Source organism: Zingiber officinale, chromosome 10A, assembly GCF_018446385.1.
Source record: "Zingiber officinale cultivar Zhangliang chromosome 10A, Zo_v1.1, whole genome shotgun sequence".
Classification (NCBI taxonomy): Eukaryota; Viridiplantae; Streptophyta; class Magnoliopsida; order Zingiberales; family Zingiberaceae; genus Zingiber; species Zingiber officinale.
This window is the reverse complement of record NC_056004.1, coordinates 73,327,237-73,344,054: the sequence shown is the minus strand read 5'-3', so window position 1 is coordinate 73,344,054 and position 16,818 is coordinate 73,327,237. Positions and strand designations below refer to the sequence as shown.

Genomic DNA, 16,818 nt, shown 5'->3' with positions numbered 1-16,818 from the left:
GTCTTTGAAGGAAAAGACAACAGTTTTTCACCGTTGTAAAAATGTTGTCTTTGCCTTCAAAGACAACGGTTAAAAATTGCTGTCTTTGGGCACCCCTTTTAACAACACGGCATTTAACAACAGTTCTAAAGGGGCTACGACAACGGTGAAAAACCGTTGTTGTTAGGCTTTTTTCTTGTAGTGTGAGTGAAGCTAGGTGAAAGACCTAGTGAGTGAAGCTAGGCAGTTGGAAATCCTGGTGAGTGAAGCCAGGTGAAAGTCCTAGTAAGTAAAGCTAGACAAAAGGGAAGTCCTGGTGAGTGAAGCCAGACATAGGAAATCCAGATAGATCAAGGTTGATCAGACATCTGGTATTAGGAGGTCCAAGTAGGTCAAAGGGATTGACCGGATACTTGGCACGAGGAAATCCAGATGGGCCAAGGTTAACCAGACATCTGGTGGAAGTCCAAGTGGGTTAAAGAGATTGACCAGACACTTGGTGAGGGAGTCCTGGCAGGTCAAGGGCGACCGGATGCTAGGCATGATGAACCAACAGGTCATGGTTGACCGGATGTTGGTGTAGGGGACTTTGGACTTGTTTTTGGGCAAAAACAGGAGCTGAATCGATCAGCCGATCGATTGGCTCATGCCCAATCGATCGGGTGATCGATTGGGTGAGTCCCCGTGACAAGGCTCCTCCCAATCGATCAGTGGATCGATTGGGGAGAAGTGTTGCGCGAACAGAAAGCCTCCCAATCGATCGACCGATCGATTGGGAGCCTCAAATCGATCGGGTGATCGATTGGGAGCTGCGATTTTTCGCGATAAGCCCTGGATCGATCCAGGCAATTCCCAGGAGCACAGAGGTGCTCTGGATCGATCGGCCAATCGATCCAAAGCCTCCCCAATCGATTGGGAGCAATCTAATCGATTGGGATTTGACCGTTGGCGCAGGATATAGCTGTTGGCGAGCGTTTCTCTCGACAGAACTTCCACGGTTTCGATTCTTTCTCAACAGCAACTTCACAGCCACTTCTCCACAGCTCTCACGCCAGATCTTGAAGGTTCTTGGAGGCTTGTGCTGGTGCACGTCCAAGTCAAGAGGCGAGGAAGAAACTAAGGTTAGGGTTTCTTGTGCATATCTTATAAGCTTTTGCTTGTATTATATTTCCCTTCCCTTTCTTCTTGTACTGTGAGCTTGTAGGGCTTCTCCGCCTTCGATAGTTATCGTAAAGGAGGGTTTTCATAGTGGAGGGTGTGTGAGTGTGTGGATCCTTGGACTAGTCACCTCTTCTTGAGGTGGATACCAAGTAAATCCTTAGTGTTAGCGTTGAATGTTGTATTCTTGTATATTTCCGCTGCACATCATCTCAAGAAGCAAGCAACGTCAAGTACGACGATCGCACCGAGCTATTCACCCTCCCTCTAGCTACATTTTGATCCCAACAAGTTGGAGTTGGAGTTGGTTTCTAAGCTTCTTTATTGTATTCATAACTTAGTTTCATTGTTGTTATTGTCTTTATTTCTTTTATCTTCTTATAAGAAATTTGTAAAAAGGTTGTTTCTGTTTTTAAAAGGTTTTTGAGAAAGAGAAAATACAGTAACAATTCAACATGACTCAATGAGGAATCATAGATGGTGAAGTAGAAATGTAAATTTCAAATCATATTGTTAATATCATCTTGCAGGATAAATAATGCCAACTAAAAAACAAGGAAGATTAAAAGGAGCCTTGGGGGATGGAGTTGGTGGATCTTGACCAATATTTTGATAATCCGTAAGCCTCCTTATTGTATTCATAACCTAGTTTCATTGTTGTTATTGTTTTTATTTCTTTGAGGCCACGGGATCGCGTTCTCGATGGATGTATGCCCTTGGAAAATAAATTTCTTTCACCTCTAATCATTTAACAATCGGTTATAAGTTGATCTCATGATTTACCTTTCTTTATATAACTCAGACACATATTGTAATGGACGCTCATCTTTTTACTACAAAAGTTAATATCGTCATGCATATATATTTTATTTTTAAAGTCAAGAGTATACATTTTTATTTGTATGTCAAGCAAGATTCACCTCTCAAATCATTAGTCCTAACTAGGGGTAGGAACGAATAAAACATGTTTGCGAGTTTTTCGAGCTAAATTGAAAAATATTTAATTCAAATTTGAAAATTTTGAATTCGAGCATAATTCGAACATATTTGATAGTTTTTTTTTAATCAAATTCGAACTTATAATATTTTATTCGATTGTTCATCAGTCGCTCATAAATTGAATTTAAATCAAATTTTGATTATCTTTATAAAAAAATTTAATTTACATATGCTTAAATTAAAGTTCCAATAATTCAAATCAAATTCAAATTTAAGGTATTTCTAACTTTAATTTGATTCTACTCGAATTGAATTGAGGTTCAAACAATTCGAATTGAACTCAAGCTCAAGTCTATTTCAAATTAAATTCGAACCAAAATCATTATTATTTTTTAGCTTTGAATCCAATTGGAATATCATATATATTTTTCATATTCAAACTCAAATATAAATATTTTCATATTATTTAACTTACCCTTTCCTAACTCCTAACATAGAAATAAATAAATAAATAAATAAATAAAGTGATTTAAATTTCTATAATACTAAGAAAGTTACCTTTGACAATCCCATTAAAATAGGCAATCTTTTAATTTTTATTCTTGTTTTTTTTTAAAAAAAAAAAAACTTGAGAATCTACCGATGACCTAACTAGGTTAGTTTGGCAGCCGGCATGTCAACAGACTGGTGATGTAAACGGAGACATGACGGCGTAACCGCTCCATCTTTATTTCCAATAAAAGTTAAAAAAGGTTGCGCATTTGCCAACTATCGATCCCACCCAAGGCAGTCCACAGCTTTCCTCTATCTTCAAACCACCCCTTCCTCTCTCCGCTTACCATTGTTATCTGAGCTTCCTCGGTTTCATCTCTCCCCTTCGCGCTACCTCCGCCTCGGAGCTCACGGGTATCGGTTTCTCTTTGCTTTTCCTTTTCCTTTTTTCTAATGTTTCAATGGTATAGTATTATGCGAGATTCTCATTCGCCCCACATGATTTTAATCTTTGTCATGCTGTCGTGCAAATTTTCCATTTGATATCGGGAAGTGCGATAGCGCAGAGAATCTTTTGATTTGCTATTAGTTTTTTTAAGCATATAGAGATTGGTTTTCGGTGGCTATTTAGGCGTTTTGAGTCTGGATAAGACGGAAGAATAGGGTTTGTGCAAGTTGCATAGAACCTGAAACGCTCGTTGGATTCCACTTATATTCATGAAAAAAATGGAGTTTTTATTTTATTTTATTTTTGTTTCGCCGAGAAGTTTTGCTGAAGCGTGCAAAAATTTTGGCCTTTGATGAGACGTGCGATATTGAGTTTTTCTTTATTATGATAGGGTAGGCGAAGGGTTTGGTTTGTGCTGGAGTTCTACTGCCTTAGTATCTTCGGCTAGTTCTTTGGAAAACAATAGATTCTGTGCCATACGTTTATAGAGAAAAAGGTTCATTGGAAGGAATTTGCAGAAAGAGAGAGCGTGACTCTTATGATGCACTGCGGACATGAGTTTGGAAAGCTTCCTGATCATCTCCTTATAGAAATTTTTGTCCGCCTACCTCTCTGCGAGTGGTCTCGGATTTCTTGTGTCAACAAGCACTGGGCTGCAATTTTTAGGGGGGAGAGCTTGTGGCAAACGGCGATCATCAAGACCTGGCCTTTTGCGTGCCAGAGAAAACGATGGCCTGGACCTATTCCTCGTGGTTCCAGTAGAAGGTCAGTTATTTGAAGAAATTAATGGCTCCTATTTGTTTGTACTTATGATTTGTTTCTTTCGTAGGAGAATTATTGGTCCAATTTCTTCCCTATTAGCTCTTAATTTTCATGACACTGTTAATTCCTAAGAACAAAATAATGAATTCATTCCAGACTGATTTTTTTTTTTTATTTCACTACTGTAGCACATGTTTTAGCTTTGTTCAAACATGTTCATTCTGATTATTAGATTAACTGATAAGGATCTTGGTGGTTCTACATTACAAAGTCTTGGTCATATTACAATAAATTATCTCATTTAGGGCTCACTCCTGCATATAAGGATCATCAAGGATCTGTGACTTAGTAATAAGAGATTACGGAAGCCTTCATTTCATCCTTTGGCACATCTGGCAAGCGCATCCTGTGCTTGTACAGTTGGTTCTTGTTTCATCACTATATATCGACCGCTATCATATATAATCATGCTGATGGTTCATTCACTCCAAAAGGGCCAAGGAATCACGCATATGGGTGAAGCTCACTCCCACGTATAAGAAAAAGGACTTCAAGACAGAAATTTCGATAAAGGAGCCTTGCTTGCCTCTGGCAACACACCTTGCAAAAAACTTGGATGTCTCCCTTGGCATGCCACATAGTAGTACACATATTCACCTCAAAAAAGATCTGGGAACCTAGATACATCTATGTGCTAGACCACCATAGTCGAGCTGCATCACTAGAGGCCAAGCTATGATAACATTTAGACTTCTGTACATGTGATAAAATGTTCAAGAGCATTTATTTTAGACTTGACAAGACCTCAAAATCTATATATTGGATGTTCTGTAGAACACCTATAAAAAGGTTCTTTACTTGACTACACCTGCGTTCTCTATTATTATCAAGTTTGAATATTAAGATGTTTTTTTTCATCTTCTGAAACATATTTTTTTTAATTTCATTTTACTTGATCATAACTAAATTTTGAACATTAATCATGATTATTTTGGCCCTCTATAAATTTACAAATTGGATAAATAGATATGATTTAAATCACCTATCCCATAAATAACTCACTATGGTTTATGGTGCAACTGGATGCATTAACATTTTTTATTGCAATCATAAACATGAACTTATGTAATTGTTACAATTGGTTCCATCCATAAGATTAACTCATTGTACCTATTGGAAAATTGACTGGTCAATGGGACAATATTTTTAATCGTTTTTAAGTTTCTTACCAACGAAAAAATTGTGTATCCATTTTGCACATGGAGCATAAGTGAAGTAGGTAATATACCCATTCATTGAAGAAGTGATATCTAAAATCTTCCCTTAGTTTTGTATTCATTAGGGAATACTTATTTTCTTATATGATTTTTTTCTCCTACCAAAAAATTATCTTTTACCTTGAGTGAGTTAGATTTTTTAGTCATCATTGCCACGACCTATTTACAGGAAGATTGACTCTGCTTCTTGTTGATTACATCATCTGTGAAGGCAGTGATAGCTGCATCAATCATCTTGGTATAACATAAAGAATGGACGGTACAGATTTTGGTCATTTGAAGCAATTCCAATAGCCAATTTATATAGATAGTAGAAAACTAAAATTTAAATTAGGAACAGAAAGATACATTGGCTTAGATAATTTGCTGAAAGTTTTAAAAAGGGCAGAAATATTTCATTTACTATTGAAATCTTTACGAGTAATTTAAGTGCAGCTATAATGTAATTTTTTTTCTATCTTCTTAAAGAGGTGTTTGTGCTTGTAGATGTAATTCTATTGTCGATCTTTTATAGACTACGTGAACAAAAAATTATCTGCATTTATTCTAACAAAATTTACTATTTTGTCCTATCTTCTTGATTAAACAGGAGATATGAAGCACTGTATGCAAGCAAACACTTCATTTCCTCTAATGGTGAAGTAGATGAACTATTAGGTCACACTTATTTGTATTTGAAGGAGCAGCTTGAGCTATCAATGATGCCACCTCCTTCTAGCATACTTCATGGAACCATGATTGGTGGGTTCTTGATCTAGTGTCTCTGTTTAATACTCTTCATAATACTTGTTGACTAACTGAGCAATCAAAAAATGATTTGTGAATTGGGATAATGGCTTCAAAAGAGTTAAAGAGGCATAAGTTTGTGTCCTTTATTAAGAGATAAGATGTCTTTAGTGTTGGAGCAACCTAGGTGCCCTAGGTTTTGATGTTTGGACAAAGGTTTAAGTCAGGTTTATTATTGTATTTGATATGCATTGTGAGTGTGGAGGATATAGGTACAACAAGGAGAGTCCAAATGTGTTCTTGGCAAAAGAGGAAAGTCCAATGGTGAGTCTTGGCGGTGTAAGTCCAAGTATGTAGTCTTGGCAACGTAAAGCTGAGTGTGACTTGACAATGGATGAAGTCCTGGAGGCGCAACCTCTTGGCAAAGGAAGACCCGACAACAATGACAAGGCTGATGGAAGCTCCAGGAGGTAAGGCGTGAAGTATGAGGAGGTATTAGAGAGATGCGAGGCTGATGGAGAAGGCCAGAAGGTTATGTCTAGGTTGCGCGGGCAAGGACGAGTGCATGAGAGATTGTAAAATTCCAAGTTACTATAACAGTATTGTAGCGCTATTATAGCATAACTGTAGCAGTCGACTGGTATCGAGCCGTTGACATGTAACAGTCGAATTCCATAGAGGACCAGTCGATTTACCAGGTGGTAGAAAACATAGTTAGGTGTTTCCTCCCGAGCTCTATTTAAGAGAACTCGGGATGCTTGACTATGGTTGACGAAATTAGTAGTGGTTAACCCTAATTAGAGTCTCCAAGTGCTTAAGTGATCTAGTGTGGTCTTGTGCGAGTTGTGGTGAGGTTTCTCCACCCACAAGGAGCTACGCGAGCTAGCCGGAAGTTCTCCGGGGAATCATCCATCGACGGATTGGAATCGTCCACCTTATGGATAGCCGTGGAGTAGGAGTAAGTAATCTCCGAACTATATTACATAAACGTGTTAGAAGTTTGATTGTCTTTGCTATTGCCTCTAGGTTTAGCTTTCTATTTGCTTGTTTTGTTTTGTATTTCCACTGGGCACTAACAAGTGTAGGAAGGGATGATTCGGGTGACGAGCTATTCACCTCCCTCTAGCGATGTCAAGGTCCCAATAATTTGGTATTTACAAGTGTAGGTAATTTCGAGAATGCAAGTAATCTTTGGAAAAAGATCATTCCATTCCATGAAGATCCTATAAAACTCCAAGGAGTGGGGGAGCCCAAGGAGAAGGGTTTATTGGTCCAAGAGGAGAAGGACTAATCGGATGTTGACACATGTTCAACATCCGAGGAGGAGAAGGAAGATGAGGAAGTGTCATCCACATCTTCAAGGGAGGAGGATGTGGAATCGTTCACATCTTCGAAGGAAGAAGAAGAGCAATCCAAGGAAGAGGAGGTCTTGGAAGCTCAACCTTCAACCACACCCACCGAGAAGAGCACTAAACCCGCATCAAGTGCTTTGAGTGCGGGGAGATGAGATATTACAAGAGTAGGTGTCCTTCGCTCAAGAAGGTAAAGGAGGTAAACCCTAAACCTGGTAAAGTTCTTTTAAAGACTAATGTGAGTTGTAGGGATGGTGTCAAGGAGAAGAGGTACATTCAATACTTCACATGTGGTGAGTGGGGTCACTACCACACAAAGTGCTCAAGAAATTGGCGCACTTGAAAAAATGAGAGAAGAAAAGGAGCTCAAGTCAAGGGGGAGCTCTAAAAGTAAAAGGGAAGGTAATCCTTAATTTGAAGTTTAATCCAATTTTAAATTCCTTCATACTTGTTAGGAATAATGAAAATTATGTACCCATGCATAATTATGGATTTAGGTATAATGATAGGAATAGGGTTAACACGGTAGATAATCCTAGGAAATCATACACTAAGGTTAAATCTAAAAAGAAACAACCTACTTTGCCTAAGAAGAGGAAGGTGGTTGAAAACCTAGGCATTAATCCCAAGAAGGGGAGACTTATGCCTAGGAAGGGTAGGTCTAGAAATGTCCAAGGTGGACATGTTGATTCTAGGGTTAGAATTCTAGAATTAGAAAATCAAGCCTTGAAAGCAAGACTCGAGGAAATAAAGAAAGTCCTAGATAGGTTCATTATTAGACCTAGAGGACTTGATATGTGTTTGGGTGGTCAAAGATCCAAAAATATCAAATTGGGTCTCTCCAAGACCAAAAAGAGGTCAAGTGTTAGGGTGACACATTACATTGATAAGGGAGCAGTACTAAGGACAAGGGAGTGTCATCCAAAGCCAATGAGAAGAAATATGTTAGGGTTGCATATAATTATGGCAAGTATGAGGTGTCCAAGGTTAAGGATAAAAATAAATTAACCAAAGATAAGGTGTTTAAGGTTAAGAAAGTCAAGTTTGTAGGCCAAGTGTCACCCGAGGTGCACCGAAGTGGCCTAGCCATAGTGAATGAGTCACCTAGGTAGGTGATTAAGGTTAAGATTCCTAAAGTTAGGAAGAGCCTATGGGATCCATGGTAGATGGGTTATCAAATGTGCCAAGTGGTTAGAAGACGGACTTAAGTCTCTAACCTAGTGGATTGACACAATTGGGATGATATCATACATGAAAATATGACATTGGGGTCATATTACGTGACAATTGGTTTTTGATATATAAATGTCATATAAACTAATGCTAGGGATGTATTATGGTTTAGTATGAGCAGATACATCAAGAGAAAGTCAAAACTAGGACTTTAGGTTAAGGTTCAATTGAACTATTTAGCTAATTTTGAATTTTGTGTCAATCTTGGGATCTATGATAAAAGATATTTTTGTATATATTTTTTCCAGGTAGACATGAATAAAACAGATATCTCCTCAAAATTTGAGAATTTTTAGAGGTTTGTGGAATTTCTGGTGTATTTCTGAAGTTGGGTAAGAAATGTTGTTTTTGGCTAAAATAGTGTACCAGTCGAAGTCGACTGATACAGTATGAAAATATATTTTAGCAATAAGAAATGACCAAAAGGATGGTGAACATGTATATTAATCTTATGGGGGATTAATACATGATATTTATGGTCATTAGAGGTTAAAGAGCCAATAATTGGAATATTATTGGTGTTCTTTTTTATGTATGACAAATGGGAGCAGTGTTGAGTTTAAGTGGGAAACCTACACACCTTTGCAAGAAAACCTAGCTAAGGGGGAGCTTAGGTGAAGGAGGAGCAATTGCTCATTTGTTGGCAAAGGGGGAGAAGTTTAACTTTACGAAAATGTCTAGCTCAAGGGGGAGCTTAGGTGAAGGGGGAGCCTAAGGTTATGTTTCATGACTTATGTATGAGTAGATATGCATGTTTATTTGCATTGTTATTGCATTTATGTTTTCCTAACTTAAATGGGTTGTCAAACATCAAAAAGGGAGAGATTATTGGAGCAATTTAGGTATCCTAGGTTTTGATGTTTAGACAAAGGTTTAAGTTAAGTTTATTGTTGTATTTGATATGTATTGTGAGTGTGCAAGATACAGATACAAGAAGGAGAGTCCAAGTTTGATCTTGGCAAAGGAAGAAAGTCCAAGGGTGAGTCTTGGCGATGTAAGTCCAAGCATGTAGTCTTGGCAATGTAAGTCCACGTGTGACTTGGCAATGAATGAAATCTTGGAGGCACGACCTCTTGGCAAAGGAAGATCCGACAACAATGACAAGGCCGATAGAAGCTCTAGAAGGTAAGGCGTGAAGGATGGGGAAGCATTCGAGGGACGCGAGGCTAATGGAGAAGGCTAGAAGGCTAGGTCTAGGTTGTGCGGGCAAGGACGAGTGCATGAGAGACTGTACTCAAGGTAAAATTCCAAGTTAATGTAGCAGTTACTGTAGCGCTACTATATCATTACTGTAGTGTTACTGTAGCAGTCGACTGGTACTTCCATCAGTCGACTGGTATCGAGCCGTTGACATGTAATGGTCGAATTCCACAGAAGGCCAGTCGATTTTACCCGTCGACAGGTGGCGGCAAACACAGCTAGGTGGTTCCTCTCGAGCTCTATTTAAGAGAGCTCGGGATGCTTGGCTAAGGTTGACGAAATTAGTGGTAGTTAACCCTAATTAGAGTCTCCAAGTGCTCAAGTGATATAGTGTGGTTTAGGGTGATATAGTGTGGTCTTGTGTGAGTTGTGGTGACGTTTCTCCACCCACAAGGAGCTACACGAGCTAGCCGTAAGTTCTCCGGGGAATCATCCACCGATGGATTGAGATCGTTCACCTTACGGGCAGTCGTAGAGTAGGAGTAAGTGATCTCCGAACCACGTTACATAAACGTGTTAGAGGTTTGATTGTCTTAGTTATTGCCTTTAGGTTTAGCTTTCTATTTGTTAGTTTTGTTTTTTATTTCCGCTATGCACTAACAAGCTTAGGAAGTGACGATTTGGGTGACGAGCTATTCACCCCCCTTCTATCGGCATCAAGGTCCCAACATTTAGTTGATTGAATATTTTCATCTTCTTTGGTCTCTCATGATAGTTTGACAATAAGAAATTCTTTTGCCTAGATATGATAAGATCTTAAGTTGCTGAGGTTGTTCTTAGTCATGGATCCTTGCTTCTTATCCATTGTGACTCTGATAATGTAAGATACTTGTCTTTAGTTTCCAACTTTGCTATTAATGCAAAATTAATGGACTTGGAACTAGTTAATGTACATGTTAAGAAATTGTTGACGGATCTTAATTGAGCCGGTATATGTTATCAATAAATTCTGTAGAATGAAAGCGTCAGATATGATTTGTGGCTTGTTGATATACTTATCAGATAAACCACCATATAATATTACTATATCAGAAAAGGCAAGAAGGGTTCATCCTATCCAATATCCACCAATAATATATGAATTTTCAAGTCCATGTTCCCAAACTAAGGGGGAAAGATATAAACTTCTTCTTCATGCAAAATTAGCAACTGTAATGTCTTATGTCGTAAGTGATTATTTGATGAATGCTATTTGTTGATTGTTATTTGATGGCCTTTAGGCTTTAAGACTGCAGATTGTTCATGTGTACAAGATTTTGTTTCTTAATCTTCTATCTTCACAGTCTGGTCATTACTACATATGATTTTGCTGTAGCTGAAAATCCTAAGTGTTCAAAAGAGGGCAATAAATATCCTTGTCATATATAAGCATCTCAAGTACTTAACTAATTTAATTGAAGTTGGAAGTGTATTTGATCCATTCAATACTTAATTTCATGAAATTTACAAAATTAACTTCATTTGTAGTTTCTACTTTCTACTTTATGCTACACATTACCAGTGAACAAATCCACAAATTGTTGAACTACTAGAGCTTATCTTGTTGTGCCTCTTGCCTAATCTGTATCATCCATGTGACTAATCACAAAGTTCCTCCTCCTGTCAGATCAATTTATTGCCTGTGGGAAGTCAATAGACAAGGCTCATGAGCTTTCTTCAGAGGTTTGGCTCGCAGTCATCAATAATCTTGAAGAGAACAAGCGAACATTTTTGCTGCTTAAACGTCTTGCACAAGAAGGCGAAGTAAATTTTCTTATCACTAGTTATTTTGTGTTCTATTAGATTTTGGTCTATTCATGGTTCATAGTCATACTGATAGGTAGATGTTAGTTTATTCGTGGATTACAGGTATAAAAGAACTATTATGCTACTTCTTAAGGAATGTTCAAGTTGAGACTCCAACAATAGAGTTTGGAGGTACTTTATCTCTGTAGATAGAATAATTGTAGTGTGCTTTAGGAAGCATTAATAGCGTCTTGATGGTTATTGTTCTTTCACTTCATTAATGGTACAGTAGGATCGTGTTTTAGTGTACTGGATGCTAGGAAAAGAAGATTAACATGTACACAATCTAGCATCTCCTTATCTCCTCATCATCATACCGTTTTAATGAATGCTTAATTTACAACCACATTAAACGATAATACTTCATCAGATGATAAAGTTAACTTGCTGAAGTCCGGGTAACTTGGCCCATAAATATGAGCCATAGTCAATGCTTTTACTTCATTCATTAAGCAGGTAACTTTCTTTCACGCAGTTCTTTCTTCCTTTTCCCTACTCAAGATCTTACAAGGTGTTATGGATGGTATTTGAGAAGCTTTTCACCGACTTCCGTGACTGCTTAAACCCCACAGATTACTATGATGTTCTAGCATGTGCCAAGGCCAGTTTCCAGCCGATCCCCTCCACTTGGCTAGGATACTAGCTCCAGACGGCATCTGCTACTGTTTTGTGCTGAAAATCCACTTAACTATAGTTGTTGCTCTGGGTTAGCTCTTGGCCAAAGTGGCCATCTTGTTTCAAGACCTGTTGATAATGTATCACATAGATTGGTTAATCTTGCATTCGAGGAGGGAGAGTGAGCTCTATACATGCTATGAAAATGCAATCTGATCAATTGTTCTTCTCAGATTGTAATTGTATATGTGATAGTTGAACCAACACATGAATTAGACTATAGAAAAATTTTATCTACTTGCCCAAATGATACCCTATATATTAGTGATAATCCCTCTATTTGTCATGTCGAAGCAATAATCTAAGGTTAAATTTCACCATTTCACTACTGTTTTTTTTTCCCACTATATTGCCATCTCTTTTTTCCTCCCCGATTGGGATCATTCTTCTTCTCCACAGCGAGTTGATAACAATATGGGTAGGTCATGTTTGTGTGATTTATATTTGTTTGATTGTTTTTGCATCTCATAGAGAAGTTATTTTTATAGAATTTCTATCTCATGAATATCATACTTTGACGAACTAGTCATAGCTTGTTTCAAGTCTGGATAAAAGAAAAGGGTTGTGTTACATTATTAGTTAGCGTTAAATTATAGAAAATATTTAATGAATGGATTCATTAAATTATTATGCTAATGTTAGGTTATTCCCCTGAAGGAATGCATTGTAGGATCTAATTGTAGTGTCTCGGCAAGGACGACTATATCTCCAGAATTTGGGCATAGTGTTAAATATCTAAGAGTTCACATTGTAGGGTTCGATTGTAATATATCGGCAATGACCATTATATCTTCATGAGAACTTGAGTATAGTATTAAATATACAAGAATTCTCAAACCATAGGATGAATAAGAATAAATATTATAAGAAAATTAATAGTCTAAGATTTGAAATATAAGATATAGAAACACTTAGTGGTAAATCAGTGGAGGTAGTATATGTAAATGATTAGGAGAAGAATTAATATTTTATGTATACAAGAAATAAAATAGGTAGACGAGAAGGTAAGATGATAGAGAACTCATATTTTAAGTTATGGTATACAAAAAAGAGTAAAATAAGAAATGAATTGGGTATTGTTGTAGATAGTTCATTAAAAGATAAAGTTGTAGAAGTAGTTAGAAAAGAGGATAGAATTATGTTGGATTGAGACGCGCTAGAGGAGGGGGGGGTGAATAGCGCTCGTGACTTTCACTACAGCGGAATAAAAGAAAATAACACAAGAAAAACACACCAAGTACGCAGGTTGGTTTTACTTGGTTCGGAGCCTGTGACGACTCCTATTCCAAGGCCCACACTCGTTGAGTGTTTACTTTGGGCAATTCACTATCAGTTCGAAAATCTTACAAAAGAATCTTACAATTTAGAATGCTATAAAGAAATTATACCGACTATAAAGGAATCGTAAATTCGAAGCTTCTGGTCGTCGGTGTCTTGTTGTAACTCAACTGGATCGTCTCGTTAGTAGTGCGTTGAAGAAGGATTGCTTAGAAGGTGTTTTGTTAAGTCTCTGATCGAGACAGGCTTATATAAGCCCTTGAGGGCACCTTCATTACCGGTAGATTCACAGCGTGGATGAGCTTTGACTCCTTTGCAGCCTATCCACCTGAAGGCGCCTCCAATGCCATGGAGGGCGCCTTCAAGGCCGTCTGAGGCGCCTCAGCACTCCATGAGGGCGTCTCCAGCTTTGTTGCGCACGCTCTCCAGCTCTTGCATCCGAGGCGCCTCTAAGCTCCATGGAGGGCGCCTCGGGTACTATTCATCCGAGGCAAACCATGCTATTTTGTCCCTACAAGATACGTTAGTCCCAAAATACCAAGCATACCCTGCAACACAAAGTTAGCATGCAATAATAAGACAAACATAAATGTTTTGACAATCATCGGACTGTCCGGTTCTGATTTTGGATTTCCGACCGGAAACCCTAGGTCGAATCGACTCCTACTGTTCCCTCTTTCGGGGAATGCGTCCTCACCTACTCCACTCAGGAAAGTATACCTGTTGCTAGTTCGATCCTCCCGATCGACTGGACTTTTGCTCAGCGCCCGAATCTTCATGTCTTTCCGTTGGACGTCCGCTCCACGACCTGTCCAGACTTTCCACCCAATCCACGACATCGGGATTTTCACCTAGAGTTTCCGACTCTAGGACTTTTGCCTAAAGACCTCGACCTACCAAGACTTTCCGCCTAGGGTTACCACCTCCTATGACCTAGGGTTACCACCCCCTAGGATTTTTCTGCCTTCCTAACCGCAGCTAGGACTTTTGTATACCTTAGGACTTTTCCTGCAAACTCATTCAACCACATTAGATCACAAATAACCTTAACTTTTGAATCTTTTGTCATTATCAAAATTCAGGTTCGATCGTCGGATGCTTCCCGCACCAACAAATTATAGCATTTAAGATAATAGTGACAAAAAAAACTACGAACGTAATTAACATATATGTACTTTAAGTAACATTAGATGAAACTACCAAATCAAATTTTAGGACGACTTAGATGAAATATTATAAAACATTCCACCAAATGAAATGATTTTAATAAAAGATGATCTAAATGAACATATTGGAGTAAAAAATAAGAAATATGAGATGGTGTATGAGAGTTATGGGTTTAGAACAAAAAATGAAGAAGGTAAAACTATATTAGATTTTGTGATAATATATAACTTTATATTATCTAATATGTTTTTTAAGAACAGAAAAGAGCACTTGGCCAGGTTTGAAAGCGGGAACAATAAATTACAAATTGACTTTCTTATAGTTAGCAAGAGGAATAAAAAGATTTTTAAAGATTGCAAGGTCATCCTTGGAGAAAGTTTAACTATCCAATATAAGTTAGTAGTATTGAATACGCATCGAGCATAGTATCAATATAAAGAAAATACATACGATTCCTAGAATTAAGTAGTATTAGTTAAAAGATGTGAAGTAAAATATATTTAATGAGAAGGTATGAGTACAAGAATTATGTAAAATATACAGTGACTCTAATATGACATGAGATAAGATGATATCAAAGTTAAAAATAGTAACTAAGCATGTGCTCAATAAGTTAAAGGGATATGCGCCACTAAATAAGCAATTTTAATGGTTGAATGAGAAAGTACATGAAAAAGTGAAGGAAAAACGAATAGCTTATAAGAAATTATATATTTGTAAGAATGATGAAAACTTAAGAAAATATATAATAGCCAAGAAAGAGACTAAAAAAGCAGTGAATAAAACAAAGAATAAACTTTTAAACGATTATATAAAAAATTAGATACAAAAGAAGGGAAAAAAATATTTATAGATAGTTAAAGTGGGAGAAAAAAAGACAAGAGATCTTATCCAAATAGAATGTATTAAAGATGAATACAATATGGTACTAATAAATGATAGAGAAATAAAATAACAGTGAAAAAATATTTTATCAATTTTTTAATGAAGGTTTAGGTGATCAACTTAACTTAGGTAATTTAAGTAAGTTAAATGAGTATAGAAATTTAAATTTTTATCGTAGAATTCAAACTTCAAAAGTAGAACAAGTTTTAAATGAGATGCACAATGGAAAAGTCATTGGACTAGATAATATTCCAATAGAAATATGAAAGTGTTTAGGGAAACAAATTGTTGAATGACTTACAAAATTATTTAATATGATATTGAAAATGAAAAAATTTGTGTGATCAATGAGGGTAAAAACTCTAATTCCCTTATATAAGAACAAGTGATATGTACAAAATTATGCAAACTATAGAGGTATTAAACTAATTAATTATACTATGAAACTTTGTAAAAGAGTAATATGAAAAAGATTAAGGAGGGAGAATATGGTGATCGAAAATCAATTTAGGTTTATGTTTGAAAGGTCGACGATAAAAGCTATACATTTTTTAAAACAGCTAATTGAAAAATATCAGAAGTAAAAATAAGATATATATCATGAAAAATCTTATAAAATAGTCACAAGAGAAATTATATGGAGAATTCTAGAAAAGAAATATGTTAGCTTAACATATATTGAACTAATTAAGGATATGTATGAGGATGTAATGATCAGAGTAAAAACTTCAGACAGAGTAACTAAAGTATTTCTAATAAAGATAGAGTTACATCAAGGATCAATTTTAAGTCCTATCTTTTTACACTAATTATAGACAAGCTCACTGCACACATTAAGACGCAGTACCGTGGTGTATGTTGTTTACAGATGATATTATTTTGATAGATGAAACACTTGAAAGAGTAAATGCTAAACTAGTTAGCAAGAAACACTAGAAGAGAAAAAATTTATGCTTAGTAGAATAAAGACAATATATGAAATTTAAGTTTAATAATATTAGATGTAATGAGGTAATTGTCAAGATAGGAGAAGACAAGTTGTGTGGAATTGAGAACTTTAAATATTTATTATCATTTTTACAAAACGATGGAGAAGTTGAGAGAGATGTCTTACATAGAATACAAGCATGATGGTTGAAATAGAGGAGAGCGTCGGGTGTTTTATATAATCGTAAAATACCTCTAAAACTTAAAAGAAAGTTTTACAAAATTGTAGTTAAACTTGCTATGTTAATTGGAGTCGAATATTGGGCTATGACTCAAACACATGAACAAAAGATGAGAGTTATAAAGATAAAGATGTTAGATGAGAGTTGCAGAGATGAGGATGTTAAAGTAGATGTGTAGACATATGAGGATAAATATAATTAAACATGAAAGCATTAGAGAGAAAATTAGAGTTGTATTTATTGAGGGAAAAAAATCTTAGAGACACGTTTAAGATGGTACGAACATGTATTTA

At 36.6% G+C, this 16,818-nt stretch overlaps 1 protein-coding gene across 2 annotated transcripts; it reads left to right on the top strand.

Annotated features, from left to right (window-relative positions):
* The first annotated feature begins 2,837 nt into the window (after positions 1-2,837).
* LOC122027663 lies at positions 2,838-12,263 on the top strand. 2 transcript variants are annotated; one of them, XM_042586654.1, is made up of 5 exons: positions 2,838-2,982; positions 3,408-3,781; positions 5,645-5,796; positions 11,173-11,309; positions 11,827-12,263. In XM_042586654.1, the coding sequence occupies exons 2-5, from the start codon at positions 3,555-3,557 to the stop codon at positions 11,992-11,994; spliced, it is 684 nt and encodes a 227-aa protein (XP_042442588.1). In that variant the 5' UTR covers positions 2,838-2,982; positions 3,408-3,554; the 3' UTR covers positions 11,995-12,263. The 2 variants fall into 2 exon arrangements, with proteins under 2 accessions (XP_042442588.1, XP_042442589.1); XM_042586655.1 differs by having other exon boundaries at positions 2,839-2,982; positions 3,413-3,781.
* Positions 12,264-16,818: the final 4,555 nt, after the last annotated feature.